This window comes from Anser cygnoides, unplaced genomic scaffold (assembly GCF_040182565.1).
Source record: "Anser cygnoides isolate HZ-2024a breed goose unplaced genomic scaffold, Taihu_goose_T2T_genome scaffold_44_1, whole genome shotgun sequence".
Classification (NCBI taxonomy): domain Eukaryota; kingdom Metazoa; phylum Chordata; class Aves; order Anseriformes; family Anatidae; genus Anser; species Anser cygnoides.
This window is the reverse complement of record NW_027103068.1, coordinates 1,514,534-1,541,206: the sequence shown is the minus strand read 5'-3', so window position 1 is coordinate 1,541,206 and position 26,673 is coordinate 1,514,534. Positions and strand designations below refer to the sequence as shown.

Here is a 26,673-nt window from a genome sequence, read left to right as displayed (position 1 = left end):
TTTGTCACCGGGGTGGGTCCCCCGTGGTGCCAGTGGACTCTCTGGAGTCACCGGGGTGGGTCCCCAGAGGTGCCAGTGGACTCTCTGGAGTAAACGGGGTGGGTACCCTGTGGTGCCAGTGCACTCTCTGGGGTCACATGGGTGGGTCCCCAGTGGTGCAAGTGGACTCTCTGGAGTCACCGGGGTGGGTCCACATAGGTTCCAGATGTCTCTCTGGAGTCACCGGGGTGGGTCCGCAGTGGTGCCTGTAGACTCTCTGGAGTGTCCGGGGTGGGTCCCCAGTGCTGCCAGTGGACTCTCTGGGGTCACCGGGGTGGGTCCCCAGTGGTGCCAGTGGATTCTCTGGAGTCACCGGGAACCACCCCGGTGACCCCAGGCAAGCCCCCGGGCACCTCCGTGGGCCCACCCCGGTTACCCCCGGCAATCCCCCGGGCGTCCCCAAGGACCCATCCCAGTGACCCCCGGCAAGCCCCCGGACGCCCCAGAGGACCTACCCTGGTGACCCCCGGCAAACCCCGGGCGCCCCTGAGGACCTATCCCGGTGACCCCCGGAGGGACCCCGGGCGCCCCCGAGGACCCACACCGGTGACACCCGGCGGGACCCTGGGCGCCCCGGAGGACCCACCCCGGTGACCCATGGCAAGTCCCCGGGCGCCCCCGAGGACCCAACAAGGTGACCGCCGGCGGGACCCCGGGCGCCCCCGAGGACCCACCCCGGTGACCCCCGGAGGGACCCCTGGCGCCTCCGAGGACCCACCCCGGAGACCCCCGACAAGCCCCTGGGTGCCCCCGAGGACCCACCCCGGGGACCCCCGACATGCCCGCGGGCGCCCCCTAGAACCCACCCCGGTAACCACGGGCAAGCCCCCGGGCGCCCCCGAGGACCCACCCCGGTGACCCCCGGCAGGCCCCCGGGAGCCCCCAAGGACCCACCCCGGTGACCCCCGGGGGCACCCCGGGCGCCCCCGAGGACCCACTCCGGTGACCCCCGCCAAGCCCCCGGGCGCCTTAGAGGACCCACCCCGGTGACCCCCGGCAAGCCCCCAGCTGCCCCCGAGGACGAAACCCGGTGACCCCGGCAAGCCCCCGGGCGCCTCCGAAGACCCACCCCGGTGACCCCCTGCAAACCCCCAGCTGCCTCCGAGGACCCACCCCGGTGACCCCCGGCGGGACCCCAGGCGCCCCCGTCGACCCACACCAGTGACCACCGGCAAGCCCCCGGGCGACCCCGAGTACCCTCCCCGGTGACCCCTGGCAAGCCCCCGGGCGCCCCCGAGGACCCTCCCCGGTGACCTATGGCAAGCCCCCGGGCGCCCCCGAGTACCCACCCTGGAGACCCCCGGCGGGACCCCGGGCGCCCCCGAGGACCCACCCCGTTGACCCCTGGCAAGCCTCCGGGCGCCCCCGAGGGCCCACCCCAGTGACCCCCTTGAAGCCCCCGGGCGCCTCCGAGGACCCACCCCAGTGACCCCCGGCGGGACCCCGGTGACCCCAAGGACCCACCCTGGTGACCCCCGGTGGGACCCCGGGCGCCCCCGAGGACCCACCACAGTCACCCCCCCAAGCCCCCAGGCGAACCCGAGTACCAACCCCAGTGACCCCCGGTGGGACCCCGAGCGCCCCGGAGGACCCTCCCCCGCTGACATCTGGTGGGACCCTGGGCGCCCCCGAGGACCCACCCCGCTGACATCTGGTGGGACCCTGGGCGCCCCCGAGGACCCACCCCGGTGACCCCCAGCAAGCCCCTGGGAGCCCCCGAGAACCCACCCCAGTGACCCACGGCAAGCCCCCAGGTGCCCCCGAGGACCCACCCCGGTGACCCCCGGCAAGCCCCGGGCGCCCCCAAGGACCCACCCCAGTGAACCCTGGTGGGACCCCGGGCGCCCCTGAGGACCCACCCCGGTGACACCCGGGAAGCCCCCGGGCGCCCCGGATGATCCACCCCCGTGACCCCCGGGAAGCCCCCGTGCGCCCCCGAGGACCCACCCCGGTGACCCCCGGCAAGCCCCGGGTGCCCCCGAGGACCCACCCCGGTGACCCCCGGTGGGACCCCGGGGGCCCCCGAGGACCCACCCCAGTCACCCCCGGCAAGCCCCCAGGCGCCGCCGAATACCAACCCCGGTGACCCCCGGCGGGACCGCGAGCGCCCCCGAGGACCCACTCCTGCTGACATCTGGTGGGACCCTGGGCACCCCCGAGGACCCACCCCGGTGACCCCCGGCAAGCCCCCGGGCACCTCTGTGGACCCACCCCGGTTACCCCCGGCAATCCCCCGGGCGCCCCCGAGGACCCACCCCGGTGACCCCCGGCAAGCCCCTGGACGCCCCAGAGGACCTACCCTGGTGACCCCCGGCAAACCCCAGGCGCCCCTGAGGACCTATCCAGGTGACCCCCGGAGGGACCCCGGGCGCCCCCGAGGACCCACCCCGGTGACCCCCGGCGGGACCCTGGGCGCCCCGGAGGACCCACCCCGGTGACCCATGGCAAGTCCCCGGGCGCCCCCGAGGACCCACCCCGGTGACCCCCGGAGGGACCCCTGGCGCCCCCGAGGACCCACCCCGGTGACCCCCGGAGGGACCCCTGGTGCCCCCGAGGACCCACCCCGGAGACCCCCGACAAGCCCCGGGGCGCCCCCGAGGACATACCCCGGTGACCGCCGACAAGGCCCCGAGAGCCCCCGAGGACCCACCCCGGTGACCCCCGGCAGGCCCCCGGGAGCCCCCAAGGACGCACCCCGGTGACCCCCGGCGGCACCCCAGGAGCCCCGAGGACCCACCCCGGTGACCCCCGGCAAGCCCCCGGGCGCCCCCGAGGACCCAATCCCGGTGACCCCCGGCAAGCCCCCGGGCGCCTCCGAGGACCCTCCCCGGTGACCCCCGCCAAGCCCCCGGGCGCCTCTGAGGACCCACCCCGGTGAGCCCCGCCAAGCCCCCGGTGCCCCCTAGGACCCACTCCGGTAAACCCCGGCGGGACCCTGGGCGCCCCCGAGTACCCTCCCCGGTGACCTATGGCAAGCCCCCGGGCGTCTCCGAGGACCCACCCCGGTGACCCCCGGCGGGACCATGGGCGCCCCCGAGGACCCACCCCGGTGACCCCCGGCAAGCCCCCGGCCGCCTCCAATGACCCACCCCGGTGACCCCCGGCAAGCACCCGGGCACCCCCTTGGATCCACGCTGGTGACCCGCGGCAAGCCCACGTGCGTCCCCGAGGACCCACCCCGGTGACCCCCGGGAAGCCCCCGGGCACCCCCAAGGACCCATACCGGTGACCCCTGGAAAACCCCGGGCGCCCCCTAGGACCCACCCCAGTAACCACGGGCAAGCCCCCGGGCGCCCCCGAGGACCCACCCCGGTGACCCCCGCCGGGACCCCAGGCGCCCCCGAGCACCCACCCCGGTGACCCCCGGCAAGCCCCAGGCGCCCCCGAGTACAAACCCCGGTGACCCCCGGCAAGCCCCCAGGTGCCCCCGAGGACCCACCCCGGTGACCCCTGGCGGGACCCCGGGAGCCCCGGAGCTCCTGTTTTAACCTTCCAGTTTAGGAGGAATGAAATCAAAACAAAAGCATTAATTATTACCTTCCTCTGTAGACGGCGTCACAGTTCTCACCCCTGTCCGGACATTTTCCTTTTCCGGAGCAGGAAAAATCATAGAATCGACGGGAGGAAGAGAAGATCTTGAAGGACCTTCTGTTCAGAGCAAGCAAAACATAAGGAAGTTTACCAAACATAACAAACTATCGCAAAGAACACAGAACTTTAATTATCCGTTACTGTCAAACATACAGTGACCAGAGCATGTAAATAAGAGAGGTGACTAATTTGCCTCTGGTTGCCCTTGCAATTCCCATCTAGAATACCAGCTGGCTGAGAATCAGGTTGCTCGATGCCCCCAGCTAAAAATGGAAGTCTCTCCCTCAAGCAGCTCCCAGCCACCATCACCTGCCATTCTGAAGCCAATCAAATTTCACTTCTTTGGCAAATAGTTGGATTCACCAAAGCATAGCCAGCTACCCGGTATTGCTGGAAGAATTTCTTTTTTAAAAAAGAACGTCAAACGGGATGAAGGTGAACAGGGTAAGAAAGTAGGGAATATTAACTCACCACCGTGTCTCTTAGTTTTTTCCTTCATTTTCTGCGATTTGATTTCTTCAAGTGTTTTTATTCCAAAATTCAGACCGTCCTCTGAAAACAGAAAACACTTAATGAGACTAAGACTTAGAGGCACTCACTGAGGACCACAGATCCTCAGGCTTCTTAGTGCTCAGGAACTTTCAGAAGTATTTAGAATAAAGCCTGTCAACACTCCTCACAAGTGAAACAACCATAGAATCAATGGCATTTTGCCCCTCCTTTCACCCTTCAGGGTAAAAGCTGTAGTTTTCATTTTAATCCATTTACGTGATATTAGATCCCTCTATCGTTAGATATGGCTTTCAACAGTGGTTGCCAGGCTGCACGTGCAGCCATTTAAACTCCATGCTGTGACCCTGTTTTGTTCTCCAAAAGGAAAGAAAAGGAGTTCAACTTTCTGACCCAATGGGCACATGATGGTATCAGGGAGAAATGAGATCATGGAAATAACCGAGTCCATTCAGCACCCCTACATTCTGTTGTGTTTTTACGCCACATTGCTTTCGAGTTCATTGGCAAGTTCTCCTTCCGATTTATCCTACTACAGGTGCCGGAATACCTTGCTTAGCAGTAGTAGCACTGGCTTTCCGAGTGGAAATCATCCGTAATCCATTTTGGCCTTCCTCAGCTGGTTGCTGGACGGGAGTTTTAGTTTCTTCTCCTTCCGCAGAAAGCTGGTCTGAAGGGGAAAAATCTGTTCAGCTATGCATAGACCAGATTGTTCATGATTATGTAGCTCATGCGATGACACTCCAGTCCATGGCTCATATAAAAAAGCTTTTTTTTTCTTTTTTTTTAATACAGCTACACTGACCTGATGAACTCGTAAGGAGACTACACTAGGACAAAACATCTCGGACTCTAGATTCTCTCTGCAGCTTTAACTACTACACAACATATTACTCTTCAGACAGAAGAAAAAGGAATTTCCCTCCTACTTTCACATAGAGCTTTACACAACAGACCAGCTAAAGCCAAGAGTGGTTCTAAGCTTTCCTCCAGCATTTCAGGTTCTGTCCACTGACCGCCAGACAAAGCCACCAGCGAGCTGACCAGACTGCCTGCCCTATCGCTAGTCAGACCTCAGCTCATCTGTGATTTATACATTCATTTACAGCACAAAGTCCTTCCAAGAACCAAAGCATGCTCACCATCGTCATCTTCATCATCATCTGCAGCATTGATTACAACTGGAGGGTGTGTAGGGCTTGGGACATTTTCCGAGTTTTCCACTTTCGTCACCCGCCTTAGCTATGGAGAGGGATTGGACTGGACAGAAAGTTTGTTTTGCTGCAGTGACATCTGAGCCACTTTCAAATCATCGTGATTTGATACACTTGGCAGTGTAGCTAGAGGAAGAGGAGGATCATCAGTAACATGGCAGTTTAAAACTTTGGCCACAATGCACGAAGATGGTAGCTAAGGCAGATAACCTGCACAGGCAATGAATGCAGCATCTCCTTTTGCCCATCCCGCCACTGTTTACACCGTGAACAATGACTTGCCTTCAAACAACAACACATCTCCCTACCACCCAGCAGAAGACGAAACAACAGAAAGCAAACTGCAAGGCAAATATCACACAAAGCAGAGAGAAGCTGAGCATGAAAGCAGAAAACAAATACCAGCAGTACACCAGCAGGACACTCGGTTTAGCTGACCACCTAGGACTGCAGACCTTTTCCTGCACTCACAAATGAACGGGTACCTGATGTCTCCTACAGTATTGGCACCCACTAAGGAATATTCAAAATTAATTCCTCAATACTTAAAGAAAAAGGACCTAAACTCACTCTAACGAAGACTCCATCGATGTAACGTCCCTTTGCGTGATGAAAAGCACAGTTGGCTTTCTGACAGCCTACTGGCTGCTTCTCCCAGTAGCAGGGAATCTCACTGCGCTTTTTCTGAAGACAGAAAGAAAGACAAGCTCGTGATAACATGCACCTAAGGTTTGCAAAGAGATGCACAGTTCCGGATCATGACCGCAATAGGGCTGTCACAATACAGTGCTGAAACATCATTCCAAAGGTCACTTTATCACTCAAGTATAGTATTTCCGGGCATATTCACAAAGTTTGCAGAAGCTGTAACCACTATGCACGTTTAGCCTTGTCATCATTCAGTTTGAGAAGACAGGCACTCTCAGACATCACTTTAGGGTGGGTTAAACTAATACACCTAGGATTATACTAGGATTATTCAGAGGGAAAAAGAACATCTTAAATTGCCTAGGTTAACTCTATCCAGAACTACTTCTTGGAGACGTCGTTCTTCTGCACCTTTAACTTTCCCCACTGCTTCCTAGCCCAGGCAGCTAGAACAGCATTATCTGAAGGACTCCGGGACACAAGAGACCTGATAGATCATTATCAAGCCTGCTCTCAGGAGGCTAGTACAGCCTGTTTATTACCCCCCTGCTCCAGCAGGTTTTAGCAGTCTAGTTAGCGGTTATTCTGCATCTGTTGAGAAAATACTGTCGGCATCTAATAAAAGAAAATCTTGCTAAGACGTACCTAAGGCATTGATTTTATTTCCCTCTCCTTCCTCCCACCCCCTCTCCTGGTAACAGAAACCAGTGTAATTCCAAAGCAAAGGACTCTATCCTGCAAAAGCACAATCAGCACACCTACAGCACTGAAAAATGCTTTTGTTGATTTATTTTGAGAACACATCTTTAGGCACTCACATCAATTTCCATGTGTCTGAATCATTCAGGCAGACATTCCTGAAACAACGACCCTCCTGCCACAGCTTGCAGACCGTCTCGTTCCCCAGAGCAGCTTCGCAGTGGCGGAAGGAACAGTTGTCTCCCTGTAACCAAAAGGAAACCAACAAGGAAAATATAGTACAGCCTCAAAAACGTCCGTGCTACTGCCTCAGGTTGCTACAATTGAATTCACAATCTAGCTGCTTATCACGTTAACCTTAAAAAAAAGAAACCTTAACACCCTAACACCTTATTAGAAACACTCTGTAACCAATAACATAGGCTCAGGCAAGGATCTCAGTGAAGTAGCATTTTTATTCACGATTGCAATGGCAGGCGTCCCACAAGCCACCTACTAGTTCCCTAACACAGTTTATATACATTTTTTTTTTTTCCTCTTGATGACCGGGACCCTCCCCAGTTTCCCCATTGACTCGGTAATCCAGGTTCACAATCTATCCGGTGCTTCACAGAAAATACACAGCTGCTGGCCTGTTACAAGTCAATTTTCTTTTTTTCTTGACTGTTTTCCTCTTTAAGGTGGTAATGTTTCTTACACCGTGATTTCTACCCAATTGCTCTAAGGATTCTGGTTGTCTGCATTTTACAAGGTTGTCTGTTAAGCTTTCTTATCACTGCAAGCATATATCAATACCACCTTCCTTCCCTCTAAACGATGTAACTGTGCAAAAATATTTTTATTCCCACAACCTCGATCCCCTTACCTATCCTCTTACGCTATCCACACCTGGATGCAGACCCCAACTGTCCACAAGCAGCTCCCAACCCCCCCCCCATGAACTGGACCCCACCCCACCCAGATGCAGGCCCCAGGTCCCGGCCCCAGCCCCAACCCCCCAGACGCAGGCCCCAAAGGTGTACAAACAGCTCCCAACCTGCCCCCCAGAGGCAGGCCCCAACCCCCCCCCCCAAGACTCAGGCCCCAAAGGTGTACAACCAGCTCCCACCTCCCCCCTCAAAGGGAGGCCCCAAAGCCCGCCAGAGGACCCTAGAGCGTACAAGCAGCTCCCAACCCCCCCGGCACAGACTCCAACCCCCCCCCCAAACACAGGCCCCAAAGGCATACAAGCAACTCCCCACCCTCCCCAGAGGCAGGCCCCAAAGGTGTACAAACAGCCCCAACCCCCCCCAAGACCCAGACCCTTACAGTGTACAAGCAGCTCCCAACTCCCCCAACGTGGCCACCTACAGCAGACAAGCACCTGTCACCCCCCCCCCCCCCAGCTGCAGACCCCAAAGGTGTAGAAGCAGCTACAAACCCTGCACAAGGCAGGACCCTACAGTGTACAAGCAGCTCCGAAGCACCCCCCAGATGCAAGTCCCAAAGGTGTACAAGCAGCTCCCAACCCCCTCCAGATGCAGATCCCTATATTGTACAAGCAGCTCCCAACACCCCCCCAAATGCAAGCCCCTACTGTGTACAAGCAGCTCAGTGCACTGTGTACAAGCACCACAGGTCACCGGGGTGGGTCCTATGCTGCGCCCGGGGGCCCTCCGGGGGTCACAGGGGTGGGTCCTATGGGGCCCAGAATCTATCAGACTTCAGAATCTATCTGGTTATCACGTTAACCAAAGACCATTCTGCTTCCTCCTCCTACTCTACCCCTTCGTGAAAAAAATGGAAAAAAAAAGCCTGAAAATGGAGTCACTTCTTAAAAAAACACCTGATCATACGTGCAAGGCAATGATCAACTATGGCTACCAGTAACTGCTACAGAACGCAGTATGACGCGTTAAATAGCATGTTCCAGTCACTGTGGGTCTTCGAGTTCACCTACCTGGACAACCTCAGCAAAGTTAGCGATCTTCAAAGACTTCCAGTGAACTTCTCCTGGAGGCCGAACCAACACTGAATCCGTGAATTAATGATAAAGGGGTAGGAAGAATTTGCCTCCTCACTTTGCCAAGGGAACCTCTCATCCACAATTCAAACATAGGATGTGCTTTTAAACAGCTTATAACTAATGGAGGAAGCAAGTCCATTTGAATACTCTCTCAGACTGGAGACAGCCAGGGTTAGTTAGCTCTTCAAAAAATAAAAACCAAAAAAAAAAAACCCAACAAAACAAAACAAAAACAAAAAAAAACAGCGCATTTAGAGATGAACTCGTGATTCAAAGTGGCTGCAAAAATGAGGATCCATCTTCCACAGCCGGACAATTTAACTTTTTTTTTTTTTTTTTAATTTAAAATTCAGTATGTTCCAATCTCTGGTCTTCAAGATTTCTTCACCTATTAAGAAAAGACAAAAACCTTTCCCTGTCTTTATTACCTGTACAGCAAAAAATGCACCAGTGCATATAAATACACAAATGTGCATACGCATACACACATATGTGTTTAGACACACACGAGGAGTGAGTGATAGAAAGTTAGCGAGAGCGACAGTGGAAATCAGAATTTTTGCCTTTTTGATGCAGAGAGCGCGTAAAAACTCTCTCATTTTGAGGGAGCTAGAAAAAAATGGAGGATCTACCAAATATTTTGATGAGTATGCCTTCGAGGCCAATGCTTTATACCATGAGTGATCTGGGGGCCAGCACACAAATATGCATACATATGTACATGCATACAGGATAAACATATCTATACACACAAGCGTGCACAGTATATGTTGTATGGTATCCATATGGAGAACAACTCGTAGCCCTGATCAGACACGTAGAGTTGCAATCAATTAACAGCAGGAAGACAGCAGATCAAGGATACAGCAAGCTTTGAGAGGCAGGGCAATGCTCACTTTGCCAGTGGCATGGCTGCATGATACCAAGAATTTTGAATTAGTTTGATTTTTTGGAAGCAATTTGTTTTCTTTCTGCGCTGTAGCAAATACCGCAGGTTTGCCATCACGTGCTGTTCCCTAATCCATATATCCGTCATCATCCATTGCTGCAAGATCATGAAAGGTTAGAAAAGATGACTTAGGTCCAATTTAACAGCCAATGATTTTTCAATGACCAGAGCTGCAACAGATTTTATTTAGCCGCAAGCAGGTTTTTTTTTCTGATGTGAAGTCAGATATTTTGATATTTTTTTTTTAAGACACTAAATGTCATAAAACCTGCAACCAGACCAGATAAAGTTCAAATTAGAGTGATTCTGAATCCTTTCATTAAAATGCTGCACATTTCTGTGCAAATTATTTCGGACTCTTCTGGACAAAAGCGGATGAAATAGTTCTTACAAATTAATAATAAAAGGTTGGAACCTTTTACTCACACAAACACTAGTGAATTTTCCAGGAAATATTTTTTTGGCAGGGAATTTTCCCAAATCTAAAGTAAAGAGAGGAAAAGTTGGGTTCTCATATTAGGTATTGGTTTTGACTGCTTGACAAAGGGAATAAAAACAGAAGTTAAGTGCAAGGTTTCCTTCTCTTCTTTAGTATCGACAGGAATCGTCACTTCTGACCTTTAGCACCTTCAGAAACACACTTAGTGCCATGCAGGTTCCTCTGCATCTACTTCTAAAAATTACTGGTGCTCCTTAGCATGGAAGTTGGACTTGAAATCTTTTCCAGACTGAGCTCTTTTGAATGCCCAAGGAGCTCATCATTTTGCTTGTTGCCTTCCATTTTCCTGAAGAGACCCAGAACGCTGTTCAGGATATGAATGGATCTGGTCTAAGGAATCGGAAGAAAGCAAAAACCAAGGATACCTCACAGCCCTAAATGCCATAAAAGCAGTCTCATTTTAAAAAAGATCTCAAAAGCTTTTTTTTTTTTTTTTTTAACTGACATCTGCCAATATGGCGATCCAAGTGCTGAACAGAAACCAACTGAACTAGCCCCTGAAAGCCTGAATAAAAATGAGTAACTCTGGTGCACTCAGCAGGTCTGTAATTGAAGTTGGCAAGATTTTTAGATTTCTTTTTTCTCCAGGGTGCTAGTAAAGTTTTTGCGTTACGAGATTTTGAACTCTTTTTGTACAAAAGAATTACAGATGCACTACAGTCACGGTAGCTGGGGGTCTGGAAATACATGCCAACAAGTGTCATAAACTTTGCCTTTGCTGAAGGAAGATAACTAGTCCAAAGAAAACCTGCCTAGTTTGTTTTACAGGCTTGTCTTTCTCAGTATGGAACAAACTGACCTCCCTGGTCTAACTTTCCAGTTGGCTATTCTGCCTTTGTCCTGGAGAGAAGAGCAAGAAGGGAACAAAATATTTTTGCACTCCAAAGAATGCATTAGAGAAGGATTATCACACCTACCTAAGGGTAATTTCTTGTTTGTTTATAAAGCATAAAGTATTTCTCTTGGACAGTCTCTGTTGCTGGCCTGTTTTGTGCCTTCCATTTATAATAAAGATATTAAAGATGCTTACCCCGTTTCGGATTTTTTGTTTTGTTTTTTTTTAGAACAGTGTAAGCAGACAGTCGGATGACAAGCAAGAAAGAACACCATAAACTCCTTGCTCTGACCCTGCTTTTTAATCACCCAGCATCGCCCTGGCTGCAAAACAGTCCCCGCTGATTTACCTGCTTGTTAAAGCACCCCACGGGCTGAAAGTGTTGTGTGCTAGGTGTCAAATTATATTTAACAGTGCATAGGTAAACCATTCATCTTCCCATGGTCGAAGCACAGAACAGGCCAAGACGATGTGCTCAGATCTGAGCACGCCACTCTGCAGAGAATCAGTTTCAAGCCTAAGATGTTTCGCCCATCTCCCAGGCCCAGAGCGACAGCGACACCTTTACTCTGAAAGTCTGTGTTCTGCAAAGCCAGGAAGTGACCAATGACTCGACTGAGCGGTCTCCCCCAGCCACAAATGTCACAACCATGAGACACCTGGGACCACTGGAACGAGCTGCGAATAGCCCCGTTCTCCCTCCCAGGAAGAGCTGCTCCATCTTCTGCTCTTCTAAAGAGCCCTTAACATATCAAAGGAAGAGAGAGGTCCACAGAGCGGCTATTTCCTGCTTCCAGAGATCCTGTGCAAGACGGTTCTTGTGCTGCAGTTCCTGAAGAATTTCATGTGCATTAGCAGAACGAGAAAGTAAAGCTCTTAAGCAATTGCTAACCTGTTCTCAGTGCTCACAAGTCCCAAATCACTAATTTTACAGTACATATAAACCATGGCAGCTGGCACCTAGCACTGCACACGTTGGCAGTGTCGTCAGGAGCTAGAAAGTCAGGGGTGAGGGGATTAAGGGAAAACCACACATCAGTTTAGTAACTTGGCTCTCGTAGGATACTTCCTACTGCAGGAGTTTTAGCAAAGCCACTCAGAGGGACCTGCTGGTTAATTAAAATAGGACTTCTGCTGGAGCAGAAGATGGGAACCAACTGCATACTGCCAGTCTGTATCGACTTCCAATAAGACAGCGTTGGAAAAAGGTGCCTTCAACCGTCAGTAGCACAATAGCTCTGGTGATGTGTTAATTAAGGGCACTCTTACAGCTGAGTTTCTTCGTAGCAGTATGTAGTTGAGAGTGTCCGAGTTTCCCAGGTAAGATTTATGTTTTCTCCTACCAAGCACCAGCTCAGTATGCAATGCTGTGTTAATAACACCCAAGCATGTAGATGTTAAACTGTAACTGCTTTTAAACCTATTTGTTGGTAAGAAAAGAGCTCAGTACACCACCTTCACAGGGCAAAAATCCACATGGAAGAGCAGAAAAACCCAGAAGAGCTTCCTGAACTTCACGTTACCAACAGCACCATCGGATTTAGATCCTGGCCTGGTGTTGTGGTTTAACCCGGCTGGCAGCTAAACACCACACAGCCGTTCGCTCACCCTCCCCCCTCCCTCTCTGGGATGGGGGAGAGAAACGGGAAAGTGAAGCCGGTGAGTTGAGATAAAGACAGTTTATTAAGACAGGAATATAATAATAACAATAATAATAATAGTGATAATGATAATAGTATTAATAATAATAATGTGTAAGAAACAAGTGATGCACAATGCAATTGCTCACCACCCGCTGACCGATGCCCAGCCTATTCCCGAGCAGCCGGCCCCCCACCCCGGCCAGCCACCCCTATATATTGTTTAGCATGACGTCAGATGGTATGGAATACCCCTTTGGCCAGTTTGGGTCAGCTGTCCTGGGTCTGTCCCCTCCCAGCTCCTGCTGCACCCCCAGCCTGCTCGCTGGCAGGACAGAGCGAGAAGCCGAAAAGTCCTTGGCCTGGTGTAAACACTGCTCTGCAACAATTAAAACATCAGCATGTTATCAGCGCTCTTCTCATCCTAATCCAAAACATAGCACCCTACCAGCTACTATGAGGAAAAATTAACTCTGTCCTAACTGGAACCAGGACAGATATCCACCCCTTATTCCATACCATTTATGTCATGCTCAGGTTACACTCTTTCCAATACATTCTAATTAATCACCATTTTCATCTATGATATATAGCAATCATGGTAGTGATGACATACATTATTATATAATAATTAACATACTACAATTCAACTCATGGGCTATTCTCACCCAGTATCAAATCCCCTTGAGGTACACACCGGACCTCCCCATTCTTTTGCATTACCCACCAAGTGCATCCAGGTCCCTGAGCAAAAGCAATTCCACAAATGGGTTTGCCTTTTCCTGAGGCAGGAGTAGCCCAGACTGTTTTACCCAGCATGTTTCTTACGTGCACTACAGGAACTTTATCCCCTTCTACAGTGCGTAACAGGTTTGATTGGGCAGGTCCAGCTCGGTTGGCAGATCCCCTGGTATTGACTAACCAGGTGGCCTTTGCCAAATGTGTATCCCAATTTTTGAATGTCCCAGCACCCATTGCTTTCAGTGTAGTCTTCAACAGTCCATTGTATCGTTCAACTTTTCCAGAGGCTGGTGCATGATAGGGGATGTGATACACCCACTCAATACCATGTTCTTTGGCCCAAGTGTCTATAAGGTTGTTTCAGAAATGAGTCCCGTTGTCTGACTCAATTCTCTCTGGGGTGCCATGTCGCCATAGGACTTGCTTTTCAAGGCCCAGGATAGTGTTCCGGGCGGTGGCATGGGGCACTGGATATGTTTCCAGCCATCCGGTGGTTGCTTCCACCATTGTAAGTACGTGGCGCTTGCCGTTGCAGGTTTGAGGGAGTGTGATGTAATCAATCTGCCAGGCCTCTCCATATTTATATTTCAGCCATCGTCCTCCATACCAAAGAGGTTTTGACCGTTTGGCTTGCTTGATTGCAGCACATGTTTCACAGTCATGAATAACCTGTGCTATAGTGTCCATGGTCAGGTCCACCCCTCGATCACGAGCCCATCTGTAGGTTGCATCTCTACCTTGATGGCCTGAGGTGTCATGGGCCCATCGGGCTATAAATAATTCACCTTTATGTTGCCAGTCCAGGTCCACCTGAGCCACTTCAATCTTAGCAGCCTGATCCACCTGCTGGTTGTTTTGATGTTCTTCAGTAGCCCGATTCTTGGGCACATGAGCATCTACATGGCGTACCTTTACAACCAGGTTCTCTACCCGGGCAGCAATATCTTGCCACAATGCCGCAGCCCAGATGGGCTTGCCCCTGCGCTGCCAGTTGTTCTGCTTCCATTGCTGTAACCACCCCCACAGGGCATTTGCTACCATCCATGAATCAGTATAGAGATAGAGAACTGGCCACTTTTCTCGTTCAGCAATATCTAAAGCCAGCTGAATGGCTTTCACTTCTGCAAACTGACTCGATTCACCTTCTCCCTCAGCAGCTTCTGCAACTCGTCGTGTAGGACTCCATACAGCAGCTTTCCATCTCCGATGCTTTCCCACAATACGACAGGACCCGTCAGTGAACAAGGCATATTTCTTCTCATTTTCCGGTAGCTTGTTGTACAGTGGGGCTTCTTCAGCACGAACCACCTCCTCCTCTGATGATATCCCAAAGTATTTGCCTTCTGGCCAGTCCATAATCACCTCCAAGATTCCTGGGCGACTGGGGTTTCCTATTCGAGCCCGCTGAGTAATCAGTGCAACCCACTTGCTCCATGTAGCATCAGTTGCATGATGTGTAGAGGGGACCCTTCCTTTGAACATCCAGCCTAGTACCGGCAGTCGGGGTGCCAGGAGGAGCTGCGCTTCAGTACCGACCACTTCCGAAGCAGATCGAACTCCTTCATATGCTGCCAATATCTCCTTTTCAGTTGGAGTATAGCGGGCCTCAGATCCTCTGTATCCCCGACTCCAAAACCCCAGGGGTCGACCTCGAGTTTCCCCAGGTTCTTTCTGCCAGAGGCTCCAGGTGGGACCATTTGCCTGGTAGACATACAAGTTCTTCCTTGAAGGGATACCTTTCCTGCACAGCTGACAGGAGACGCCTCCAGAGGCTGCGAGATCGTGCTCCATCTCCAATTGCTTTGTCAATGCATGCGTCCCTAGCAAGCGATCCCAGCCGCCTGGCTTCCTTGCCCTCTAATTCCACATAATCGGCTCCAGCGTCCCAGCACCGGAGCAGCCAGGTGACAAGCTGCTCGCCTATACAGCGACCAAAATCTTTTCGCACATCTCGTAGCTCACGCTGGTATAGAGTCCGGGTAGTTACTGTTGATTTTTCGACATCCCCATCCTCATCTTCAGTTTCCTGCACCTTTGATGGCCCAGCCTCGTCTTCACTATGCCCAGACTTAGCAGAAGACTGTTTGCGTTCTAAACGACCTGAGCCTCTATACCATTTTTTCACCTTGTCTACAGGGGCAACTTGCACTGCTACAGCTCGTTTCTCTAACCCAGACGCACGGTCTGCCACAGGGGTTTGAATACCCTCTGCGGGGTCAACTTGCACTGCTACAGCTCGTTTCTCTGACCCACACACAGGAGTGGGAACAGCTGCAGGAGCTGGAGCTGCTGCAGGGGCTGGAGTGGCTGCAGGGGCTGGAGCTGGAGCGGCTGCAGGAGCTGGAGCTGGAGCTGCTGCAGGGGCTGGAGTGGCTGCAGGGGCTGGAGCTGGAGCTGCTGCAGGGGCAGGAGCTGGAGCGGCTGCAGGAGCTGGAGCGGCTGCAGGAGCTGGAGCTGGAGCGGCTGCAGGAGCCGGAACGGCTGCAGGAGCTGCAGCTGGAGCGGCTGCAGGAGCTGGAGCGGCTGCAGGAGCTGGAGCTAGGTTGCTAGTAGCATCAATTGCAGCTCGATAGGCACAAGCCAGACCCCAGCACGCTACAGTGATTTGTGTCACTTTGGAACTGCCAGAGTCATGACACCTTTTTTTCAAGCATTCTGCCAGCTTTTTAGGATTTTGCAGTTGTTCAGGGGTGAACGTCCAAAACACTGGAGGTGACCACTGCTCTAGAAACCTGCCCATATCCTCCCACACTCCCTGCCACTCGCAACTATCCCGCCTCAAGACAGATCTCCGGATGAGATTCCTGAGTAGTTGTTTAACCCTCCACAAAATCTGAAGCGCATTCAGGAGACATAACAACAAGAGCAGGCTGGTCTGAGTATCCCAAGGATATTCAACATCTCGGAGAGCCACCGTAACTAGCTCGGGGGATAAGAGGGTGGTGGTGAAGGAGAAAGGGAGAGTGAACAGGTAGGGAAACATGTCTTCCCCTGTCCCCTTCACAGATTGGCTCCCTAACGAAAACAGGCAATAGGTGTAATTGCTAATAGTTTCCGAGATATGGGTTCCAAAGTATAGAGTCGACGTCAGTGCTGAGTACAAATACCAGGTTAAAGTCGTGACCAGATATTTCATCATTTCATAAGCCATTGTTACACCGCACAGTACCATAACAATCTTAAACCAGGGCCCGGAAAGGATAAACAGTGCAACAGGGAGCACATACAGAAAGTAACGCACTATAAAACTCAATTTGGAATACAGGTACAGCAGACTGGAGATTAAGGCAATCAACATCGTGACTAGCAACTATTAAGCAGGTCCAGTACTTCTACCAATTTTAGTTTAACACACTCTGGTCAGATTTGTCGATATCTCAACCCTTCGGGCCCCAGGTTGGGCGCCAAAAGGACTGTTGTGGTTTAACCCGGCTGGCAGCTAAACACCACACAGCCGTTCGCTCACCCTCCCCCCCTCCCTCTCTGGGATGGGGGAGAGAAACGGGAAAGTGAAGCCGGTGAGTTGAGATAAAGACAGTTTATTAAGACAGGAATATAATAATAACAATAATAATAATAGTGATAATGATAATAGTATTAATAATAATAATGTGTAAGAAACAAGTGATGCACAATGCAATTGCTCACCACCCGCTGACCGATGCCCAGCCTATTCCCGAGCAGCCGGCCCCCCACCCCAGCCAGCCACCCCTATATATTGTTTAGCATGACGCCAGATGGTATGGAATACCCCTTTGGCCAGTTTGGGTCAGCTGTCCTGGGTCTGTCCCCTCCCAGCTCCTGCTGCACCCCCAGCCTGCTCGCTGGCAGGACAGAGCGAGAAGCCGAAAAGTCCTTGGCCTGGTGTAAACACTGCTCTGCAACAATTAAAACATCAGCATGTTATCAGCGCTCTTCTCATCCTAATCCAAAACATAGCACCCTACCAGCTACTATGAGCTACTTAACTCTGTCCTAATTGGAACCAGGACACCTGGCATCCAGGATGCACGGCCTGCAAGCACTGCTGCAATGTGGAAGTGCCAAGGCAGGTTTTTGGCCTGCCCTGACTAAAACACTTTTTTTTTTTTTTTTTTAACCAACAATACAAAGAGTGTGCCAGGTATGCTGTAATGCCAGTGTGCCAGGTCAATAGAGGATATCCAAACAACAGAGGCGCTTGTCCTAATTTCTGGCGTGAAAACACTTTTACAGCATTCTTTTCACGAAGAAACCCCTCTCTAGCTTCTGCAATGCTCCAGGACCTGCTGCAGCTGCAGCGGCTGCGCTGGTACCAGCCGCATCTTTGACAAATCTTTTCAACGGTTCTGCTTTACCTCGGCACAGTTGAGGTCACTCCTCTTCCTCTTCCAGCTGAGGAAGCAGCTTGCGGGCTCTGCCACACGGTCGGTGCAGAAGCGAAAGCTGGGAACACAGCAGTCAAACCCTCACTGCTAACGAAGCCACCAGGGCAGAGGGCTGACACAGACCCGCCAGAGGCGAACCGTACCCGCTCTCCCTCCCAGCTGCGAGGCTCGCCACAGCAGCCCCGACCCAAAGCGCTCACAATGCTTTGCTTGGTGATGTCACCGATGAGTCAGAGTCCCCAGATGAGCATCTGCCTTGCCACTCTTTAATGTTGGTGTTGGTTTTTGGTTGGTTGCTTGCTTGCTTTTGAAACTTATGTAGGTTATGGTAAACCTTCAGGTAAACCACAGATCAATGGGGAAGAAGTCCCACACGAGGGAAGGCCGTGCTTTTCTTCCAGGCAATGGCGCATGCTTTAACATGCTGCATTCGACAAAGAAGCTCTCTCCATTTTGCGCAGTGGCAACAGGCACGACTGCAACACACGCACGTGTAGGCAGCACCTGCAGGTCCCAAACCCTTAACCAATTTTTAGATAGCACCAATTTTTTATGTAGTTGCTTTCCGTTCATCCATAACCCCTTTTTTCCTTTCTTTATATCGGGTGGCTCTCCTCCATTGTTCTGTCATTTTCCTCCCCAGTGTCTGAGCAGGCACTGGGAATCGATTCCAGAGGAAGGGTACTGCAGAAGCTACAACCTTTACTCTCAGGGAAAAGAGAGTATGTGAAAGAATACATACTTCCTTTCTTTTTCCTGTTTTTTTTTTTTTTAAATCTCTGAAATCAACGCTGCGGCCTGGCAGCAAATAACTATGGGAGTAAAGATGATTCCTCATCCTCACTGTAACGTTGTAGTTAATGTCATAAAGAAGCAATTTCCCCAGGCAGTGGCCATTTGAGATGGGAAGGGGCAGTAAGAGGAAGTTTTCCTTAGACTAGCTCTTCCCCCAGAACACCTCGCCATCCAGCAACAAATTCAATTCACCTGCTCCGCCTGATCAGTCAAATGCGCGTCCGACTCCAGCACACGTCACAGCGGTGGTTCTGACGTGGTTTGAGAATCACCTATCCGCAGAATATCTCGGGTTTGTACACTCAAATAACGCAGTCTTTTCCAAATAAGGCCCAGAGCTCACACTCCGAGTGCAGCCTAACAGCACCAGAGGGCCGGTAGGCTAAACATTCCCATCCTGGCAACAGGACTGACCCGGGCAACAGTAAGCATCCCTTCTGCACTTTCGTCGTGAACATCAGCATAAGGAAACAGAGACCTCCTCGATCCAAGTTTGAAGAAACAAACACCAAGGTCACCCAAGCGGGTTGTTTTCAGCAAACTAACGGAGAAATTAAGGTGACAACCGCGTGCATCCAGAGTTAGTCAGATCCCGAAGGCAGTTCCTTTGGGAAACGGAGGAGCAGCGCGCCAGATGACGGCTACCTTACAGCGCACCCCTCAGAGGCACTGCTACGAAAGGAAGGCAGAAGGTTGGAACTCAAAATAACTCGCAAGGCGCCCGTTACGGGGGAAGCTTTAATTTCCTCAGCAGAACCTCCCCCCTGAAGGCAGCCCAGGGACTCTTTGCTTCCCTTGGGAGACGGCAGGGACGGGGCAGGGCGGTGGGACGGAGGGACAGAGGGCCAGACGGACGGACAGACAGCCAGATGGATGGATAGACGGCCAGACGGACGGCCAGATGGCCCAAAAGGCCTGAGCAAGGGCTGAGGAGCAGCAGAGTAGGGCAGGGCAAGTGAACGTCTGCTGTGACACTCCTGACGTATTACTTCTCGGAGCGGCAGAACTGCGCTGGGTAGGCCCCACAGCAAGACTCGTATTTCTGTCCTTCCCTTTCAGGAAAGGATCTCCCACTTTGAATTTATTAATTTTCACGATGATGATACACAAATGGAAGTTTTGAAAAACTGAATGCTGATTAACAGATTTGTAGCACAGCCTGTGCATCAAAATTCATTTCTCTCCATTCAGGTAATCTTAGTTTCTGAGTTACAGTTACAGTCAAAATTTTTCTTCTTTGTTTTTTTTTTTTTTCTTTTGTGATCAGAAAATGAGGGGACTGGTTGTCCCAAGTCAGCCAGGGAACTTATCTTTGGTCGATGCACCAAGCAACTCAGCTCTCTTGGGGAAACTTAAATAGAACAGACAGATCTCCAAACGGATAAAAAAAATAAATCAAATGATAAACACCCAACCGACACATCTGATACCCCAGCTTATTGAACAGCACAAGGGTTTAATCTACAGGCTCTGTCCAAAGCAGCAAGAAGTGACAGATTTAATCCAAACCAGTTGCCCGCACTCACTCTCTGATCTGGAGACGTTATTGGACAGGCATGCGTAGCAGTAACACTTGTAAACGCTGGGTTACTGCACCACAGCCCCAAATCCCTCACAGGCCCACTAAGATACTCTTACCAATTGATCCACAATAAACACTCCCAAAAAGATTCTCAACAAGCTAAACCCTGTTTAGAAAGAATCTGAGGAACCTGTCACTGCGGCAACAAAGGACTGCAATTGTATGCAAAATCTCCAACACCGTCCTTAGCACCCTGCTAGCTCAAGGACTGTGTGGGGCTTCCGTGCCCTGAACGAGTCCACCCTGGCCACATAATGCAGATGTAATGGTCAAGAAAGCACATAGCGTTATCGAAACTTATCAGATCCACAGCTAAACGAAAAGCCCACGCTTCTATATTTCTCCTCCTTCTCCATTCACGGAAGGAAGAGACTGAAAACAAGCAGATTAGTGGTTTACATTTACAGTTAATGTGAAAAATGTTTATTTGTGAAATACATCACGTATTGTTTCAAGCTACAAAAAACTCTCTCCCACAAAGGAAGGACTTTTGTCCTCAGCATGCAACCCCAGTTACTATCTACCCCAACTTCCTATCTACCAGCGGGCCGCGTTCCCCTGGCACTCAGTCACTCCGCAGCACGGCAGCCACCTTTGTTCTAAGGATGGCAAATTCTACTTAGAAACGCTCTGTGGAAGAGTGATGTTGTCCCCTTTTAACATGATCCGGCCTGCAGCACAGAGAAGGGAAAGAGGGGATTAGAGAGAGCCCAGAATCCAAGAATAATCTCGTGTTTTCAGAAAGTATTTTGTGTGGTTGAGCAGGGTTTTGCCCATCACACAGAGTCCTGTTCCTGCCAGCTGCCCCACACTCACAAGTCCCACGCCAGCCACCGTCCCCGTTCCAGCAGCACGCTCTCCCTGCTGAAAACCCCAGCACTGGGCGCACATCGTTGCTTCTGTCCACCAGCAGGTGGTAAATAAACACTGCCGCTACCGTGGCTCCCGGCTTTGACTCAGAGATCACAGCAAGTGTGAGAATCGCCCAGGGCCACCGGCTTTAGATGCAGCTGAAAGGAGCTGTGACCAGACTCCTCCAGCCAGTGCAGGCCGCCTGGTATTACACGTTTCAAAGACCAGAACTGGCCTCAGGCAGGGACAGATTCTCCTTCATTCAGCAAAATCACCAGCTCAAAACTCATCAGGGACAGAGATGTAGCCAGTAATTGCTCACTGAACTTCAACAGCAAGGCTCGTCACACGGTTGGTACCTCTCAGTGCTGCTACCTAGGAGGCTCACCCGGGCAGGTTTCAGACCGCGCGTCACTCGGGTTGCACAGACACACGACATACCCAGCTGTTTCCTTGATTTTGTCTTGGAGTGAATCCCCTCTGCGTCGTCCAGCACCGAATTCATGTACTCGTCAAAGCCCTAGAAAGCAGCAACAGTGGCAATTAGTTCAGCAACAACACGAACCATCGTCAGCTGTGCTGACCCAGGCTGGACAATGAAGACTAATTGTTAGAGAAGTACGAATTTTTTTTCCCTTGTGCTAGTTTTTCTTGACAAGAGAAAATAGGATTGTGAATGAGGGAAAACAAACTAACGACGTAACGCGGGGTCGTGCTGATACTCACGATGATGCAGCCTTCTATCCGCATGTTCACTTGCTCGTAAAGCCACTCCTGGATCCTCGACAGTGGCAACAGGCACGACTGCAACTGTCCTGGTTCCAGTTAGGACAGAGTTAAGTAGCTCATAGTAGCTGGTAGGGTGCTATGTTTTGGATTAGGATGAGAAGAGCGCTGATAACATGCTGATGTTTTAATTGTTGCAGAGCAGTGTTTACACCAGGCCAAGGACTTTTCGGCTTCTCGCTCTGTCCTGCCAGCGAGCAGGCTGGGGGTGCAGCAGGAGCTGGGAGGGGACAGACCCAGGACAGCTGACCCAAACTGGCCAGAGGGGTATTCCATACCATCTGACGTCATGCTAAACAATATATAGGGGTGGCTGGCCGGGGTGGGGGGGCCGGCTGCTCGGGAATAGGCTGGGCATCGGTCAGCGGGTGGTGAGCAATTGCATTGTGCATCACTTGTTTCTTACACATTATTATTATTAATACTATTATCATTATCACTATTATTATTATTGTTATTATTATATTCCTGTCTTAATAAACTGTCTTTATCTCAACTCACCGGCTTCACTTTCCCGTTTCTCTCCCCCATCCCAGAGAGGGAGGGGGGAGGGTGAGCGAACGGCTGTGTGGTGTTTAGCTGCCAGCCGGGTTAAACCACAACAGTCCTTTTGGCGCCCAACCTGGGGCCCGAAGGGTTGAGATATCGACAGATTTGACCAGAGTGTGTTAAACTAAAATTGGTATAAGTACTGGACCTGCTTAATAGTTGCTAGTCACGATGTTGATTGCCTTAATCTCCAGTCTGCTGTACCTGTATTCCAAATTGAGTTTTATGGTGCGTTACTTTCTGTATGTGCTCCCTGTTGCACTGTTTATCCTTTCCGGGCCCTGGTTTAAGATTGTTATGGTACTGTGCGGTGTAGCAATGGCTTATGAAATGATGAAATATCTGGTCACGACTTTAACCTGGTATTTGTACTCAGCACTGACGTCGACTCTATACTTTGGAACCCATATCTCGGAAACTATTAGCAATTACACCTATTGCCTGTTTTCGTTAGGGAGCCAATCTGTGAAGGGGACAGGGGAAGACATGTTTCCCTACCTGTTCACTCTCCCTTTCTCCTTCACCACCACCCTCTTATCCCCCGAGCTAGTTACGGTGGCTCTCCGAGATGTTGAATATCCTTGGGATACTCAGACCAGCCTGCTCTTGTTGTTATGTCTCCTGAATGCGCTTCAGATTTTGTGGAGGGTTAAACAACTACTCAGGAATCTCATCCGGAGATCTGTCTTGAGGCGGGATAGTTGCGAGTGGCAGGGAGTGTGGGAGGATATGGGCAGGTTTCTAGAGCAGTGGTCACCTCCAGTGTTTTGGACGTTCACCCCTGAACAACTGCAAAATCCTAAAAAGCTGGCAGAATGCTTGAAAAAAAGGTGTCATGACTCTGGCAGTTCCAAAGTGACACAAATCACTGTAGCGTGCTGGGGTCTGGCTTGTGCCTATCGAGCTGCAATTGATGCTACTAGCAACCTAGCTCCAGCTCCTGCAGCCGTTCCAGCTCCAGCTCCTGCAGCCACTCCAGCTGCAGCTCCTGCAGCCACTCCAGCTCCTGCAGCCGCTCCAGTTCCAGCTCCTGCAGCCGCTCCAGCTCCTGCAGCCATTCCAGCTCCTGCAGCCGCTCCAGTTCCAGCTCCTGCAGCCGTTCCAGTTCCAGCTCCTGCAGCTGCTCCAGCTCCTGCAGCCGCTCCAGCTCCAGCTCCTGCAGCTACTCCAGCTCCAGCTCCTGCAGCCGCTCCAGCTCCTGCAGCTAGCTCCAGCTCCTGCAGCTCCAGCTGCAGCTCCTGCAGCCGCTCCAGCTCCAGCTCCTGCAGCCGCTCCAGCTCCAGCTCCTGCAGCCGTTCCAGCTCCTGCAGCCGCTCCAGCTCCTGCAGCCGTTCCAGCTCCTGCAGCCGCTCCAGCTCCAGCTCCTGCAGCCGTTCCAGCTCCAGCTCCTGCAGCCGTTCCGGCTCCTGCAGCCGCTCCAGTTCCAGCTCCTGCAGCCGCTCCAGCTGCAGCTCCTGCAGCCGCTCCAGCTGCAGCTCCTGCAGCCGCTCCAGCTCCAGCCCCTGCAGCCGCTCCAGCTCCTGCAGCTGCCCCAGCTCGTGCAGCTGCTCCCACTCCTGTGGCTGGGTCAGAGAAACGAGCTGTAGCAGTGCAAGTTGACCCCGCAGAGGGTATTCCAACCCCTGTGGCAGACCCTGTGTCTGGGTCAGAGAAACGAGCTGTAGCAGTGCAAGTTGACCCCGCAGAGGGTATTCAAACCCCTGTGGCAGACCCTGTGTCTGGGTCAGAGAAACGAGCTGTAGCAGTGCAAGTTGCCCCTGTAGACAAGGTGAAAAAATGGTATAGAGGCTCAGGTCATTTACAACGCAAACAGTCTTCTGCTAAGTCTGGGCATAGTGAAGACGAGGCTGGGCCATCAAAGGTGCAGGAGACTGAAGATGAGGATGGGGATGTCGAAAAATCAACAGTAACTACCCGGACTCTATACCAGCGTGAGCTACGAGATGTGCGAAAAGATTTTGGTCGCTGTATAGGCGAGCAGCTTGTCACCTGGCTGCTCCGGTGCTGGGACACGGGAGCCAATTATGTGGAATTAGAGGGCAAGGAAGCCAGGCGGCTGGGATCCCTTGCTAGGGACGCATGCATTGACAAAGCAATTGGAGATGGAGCATGATCTCGCAGCCTCTGGAGGCGTCTCCTGTCAGCTGTGCAGGAAAGGTATCCCTTCAAGGAAGAACTTGTATGTCTACCAGGCAAATGGTCCCACCTGGAGCCTCTGGCAGAAAGAACCTGGGGAAACTCGAGGTCGACCCCTGGGGTTTTGGAGTCGGGGATACAGAGGATCTGAGGCCCGCTATACTCCAACTGAAAAGGAGATATTGGCAGCATATGAAGGAGTTCGATCTGCTTCGGAAGTGGTCGGTACTGAAGCGCAGCTCCTCCTGGCACCCCGACTGCCGGTACTAGGCTGGATGTTCAAAGGAAGGGTCCCCTCTACACATCATGCAACTGATGCTACATGGAGCAAGTGGGTTGCACTGATTACTCAGCGGGCTCGAATAGGAAACCCCAGTCGCCCAGGAATCTTGGAGGTGATTATGGACTGGCCAGAAGGCAAATACTTTGGGATATCATCAGAGGAGGAGGTGGTTCGTGCTGAAGAAGCCCCACTGTACAACAAGCTACCGGAAAATGAGAAGAAATATGCCTTGTTCACTGACGGGTCCTGTCGTATTGTGGGAAAGCATCGGAGATGGAAAGCTGCTGTATGGAGTCCTACACGACGAGTTGCAGAAGCTGCTGAGGGAGAAGGTGAATCGAGTCAGTTTGCAGAAGTGAAAGCCATTCAGCTGGCTTTAGATATTGCTGAACGAGAAAAGTGGCCAGTTCTCTATCTCTATACTGATTCATGGATGGTAGCAAATGCCCTGTGGGGGTGGTTACAGCAATGGAAGCAGAACAACTGGCAGCGCAGGGGCAAGCCCATCTGGGCTGCGGCATTGTGGCAAGATATTGCTGCCCGGGTAGAGAACCTGGTTGTAAAGGTACGCCATGTAGATGCTCATGTGCCCAAGAATCGGGCTACTGAAGAACATCAAAACAACCAGCAGGTGGATCAGGCTGCTAAGATTGAAGTGGCTCAGGTGGACCTGGACTGGCAACATAAAGGTGAATTATTTATAGCCCGATGGGCCCATGACACCTCAGGCCATCAAGGTAGAGATGCAACCTACAGATGGGCTCGTGATCGAGGGGTGGACCTGACCATGGACACTATAGCACAGGTTATTCATGACTGTGAAACATGTGCTGCAATCAAGCAAGCCAAACGGTCAAAACCTCTTTGGTATGGAGGACGATGGCTGAAATATAAATATGGAGAGGCCTGGCAGATTGATTACATCACACTCCCTCAAACCTGCAACGGCAAGCGCCACGTACTTACAATGGTGGAAGCAACCACCGGATGGCTGGAAACATATCCAGTGCCCCATGCCACCGCCCGGAACACTATCCTGGGCCTTGAAAAGCAAGTCCTATGGCGACATGGCACCCCAGAGAGAATTGAGTCAGACAACGGGACTCATTTCTGAAACAACCTTATAGACACTTGGGCCAAAGAACATGGTATTGAGTGGGTGTATCACATCCCCTATCATGCACCAGCCTCTGGAAAAGTTGAACGATACAATGGACTGTTGAAGACTACACTGAAAGCAATGGGTGCTGGGACATTCAAAAATTGGGATACACATTTGGCAAAGGCCACCTGGTTAGTCAATACCAGGGGATCTGCCAACCGAGCTGGACCTGCCCAATCAAACCTGTTACGCACTGTAGAAGGGGATAAAGTTCCTGTAGTGCACGTAAGAAACATGCTGGGTAAAACAGTCTGGGCTACTCCTGCCTCAGGAAAAGGCAAACCCATTCGTGGAATTGCTTTTGCTCAGGGACCTGGATGCACTTGGTGGGTAATGCAAAAGAATGGGGAGGTCCGGTGTGTACCTCAAGGGGATTTGATACTGGGTGAGAATAGCCCATGAGTTGAATTGTAGTATGTTAATTATTATATAATAATGTATGTCATCACTACCATGATTGCTATATATCATAGATGAAAATGGTGATTAATTAGAATGTATTGGAAAGAGTGTAACCTGAGCATGACATAAATGGTATGGAATAAGGGGTGGATATCTGTCCTGGTTCCAGTTAGGACAGAGTTAATTTTTCCTCATAGTAGCTGGTAGGGTGCTATGTTTTGGATTAGGATGAGAAGAGCGCTGATAACATGCTGATGTTTTAATTGTTGCAGAGCAGTGTTTACACCAGGCCAAGGACTTTTCGGCTTCTCGCTCTGTCCTGCCAGCGAGCAGGCTGGGGGTGCAGCAGGAGCTGGGAGGGGACAGACCCAGGACAGCTGACCCAAACT

General features: G+C 51.8%; 1 protein-coding gene and 1 long non-coding RNA gene across 2 annotated transcripts; both read right to left on the bottom strand.

Moving 5' to 3' along the window:
- Positions 1–713: 713 nt before the first annotated feature.
- LOC136789401 (uncharacterized) lies at positions 714–2,482 on the bottom strand (the record flags this gene model as incomplete). Its single annotated transcript, XM_066989460.1, has 3 exons — positions 2,470–2,482; positions 1,153–1,329; positions 714–834 (listed from the first exon to the last, which is right to left on the bottom strand). Coding segments are annotated over exons 1-3 (311 nt in total), but the record flags the coding sequence as incomplete, so codon positions are not given.
- Positions 2,483–3,428: 946 nt separating this feature from the next.
- Positions 3,429–5,866, bottom strand: LOC136789422 (uncharacterized). The gene is made up of 4 exons (XR_010828179.1): positions 5,283–5,866; positions 4,691–4,810; positions 4,102–4,182; positions 3,429–3,687 (listed from the first exon to the last, which is right to left on the bottom strand). It is a non-coding gene; the product is annotated as an uncharacterized lncRNA (long non-coding RNA).
- Positions 5,867–26,673: the final 20,807 nt, after the last annotated feature.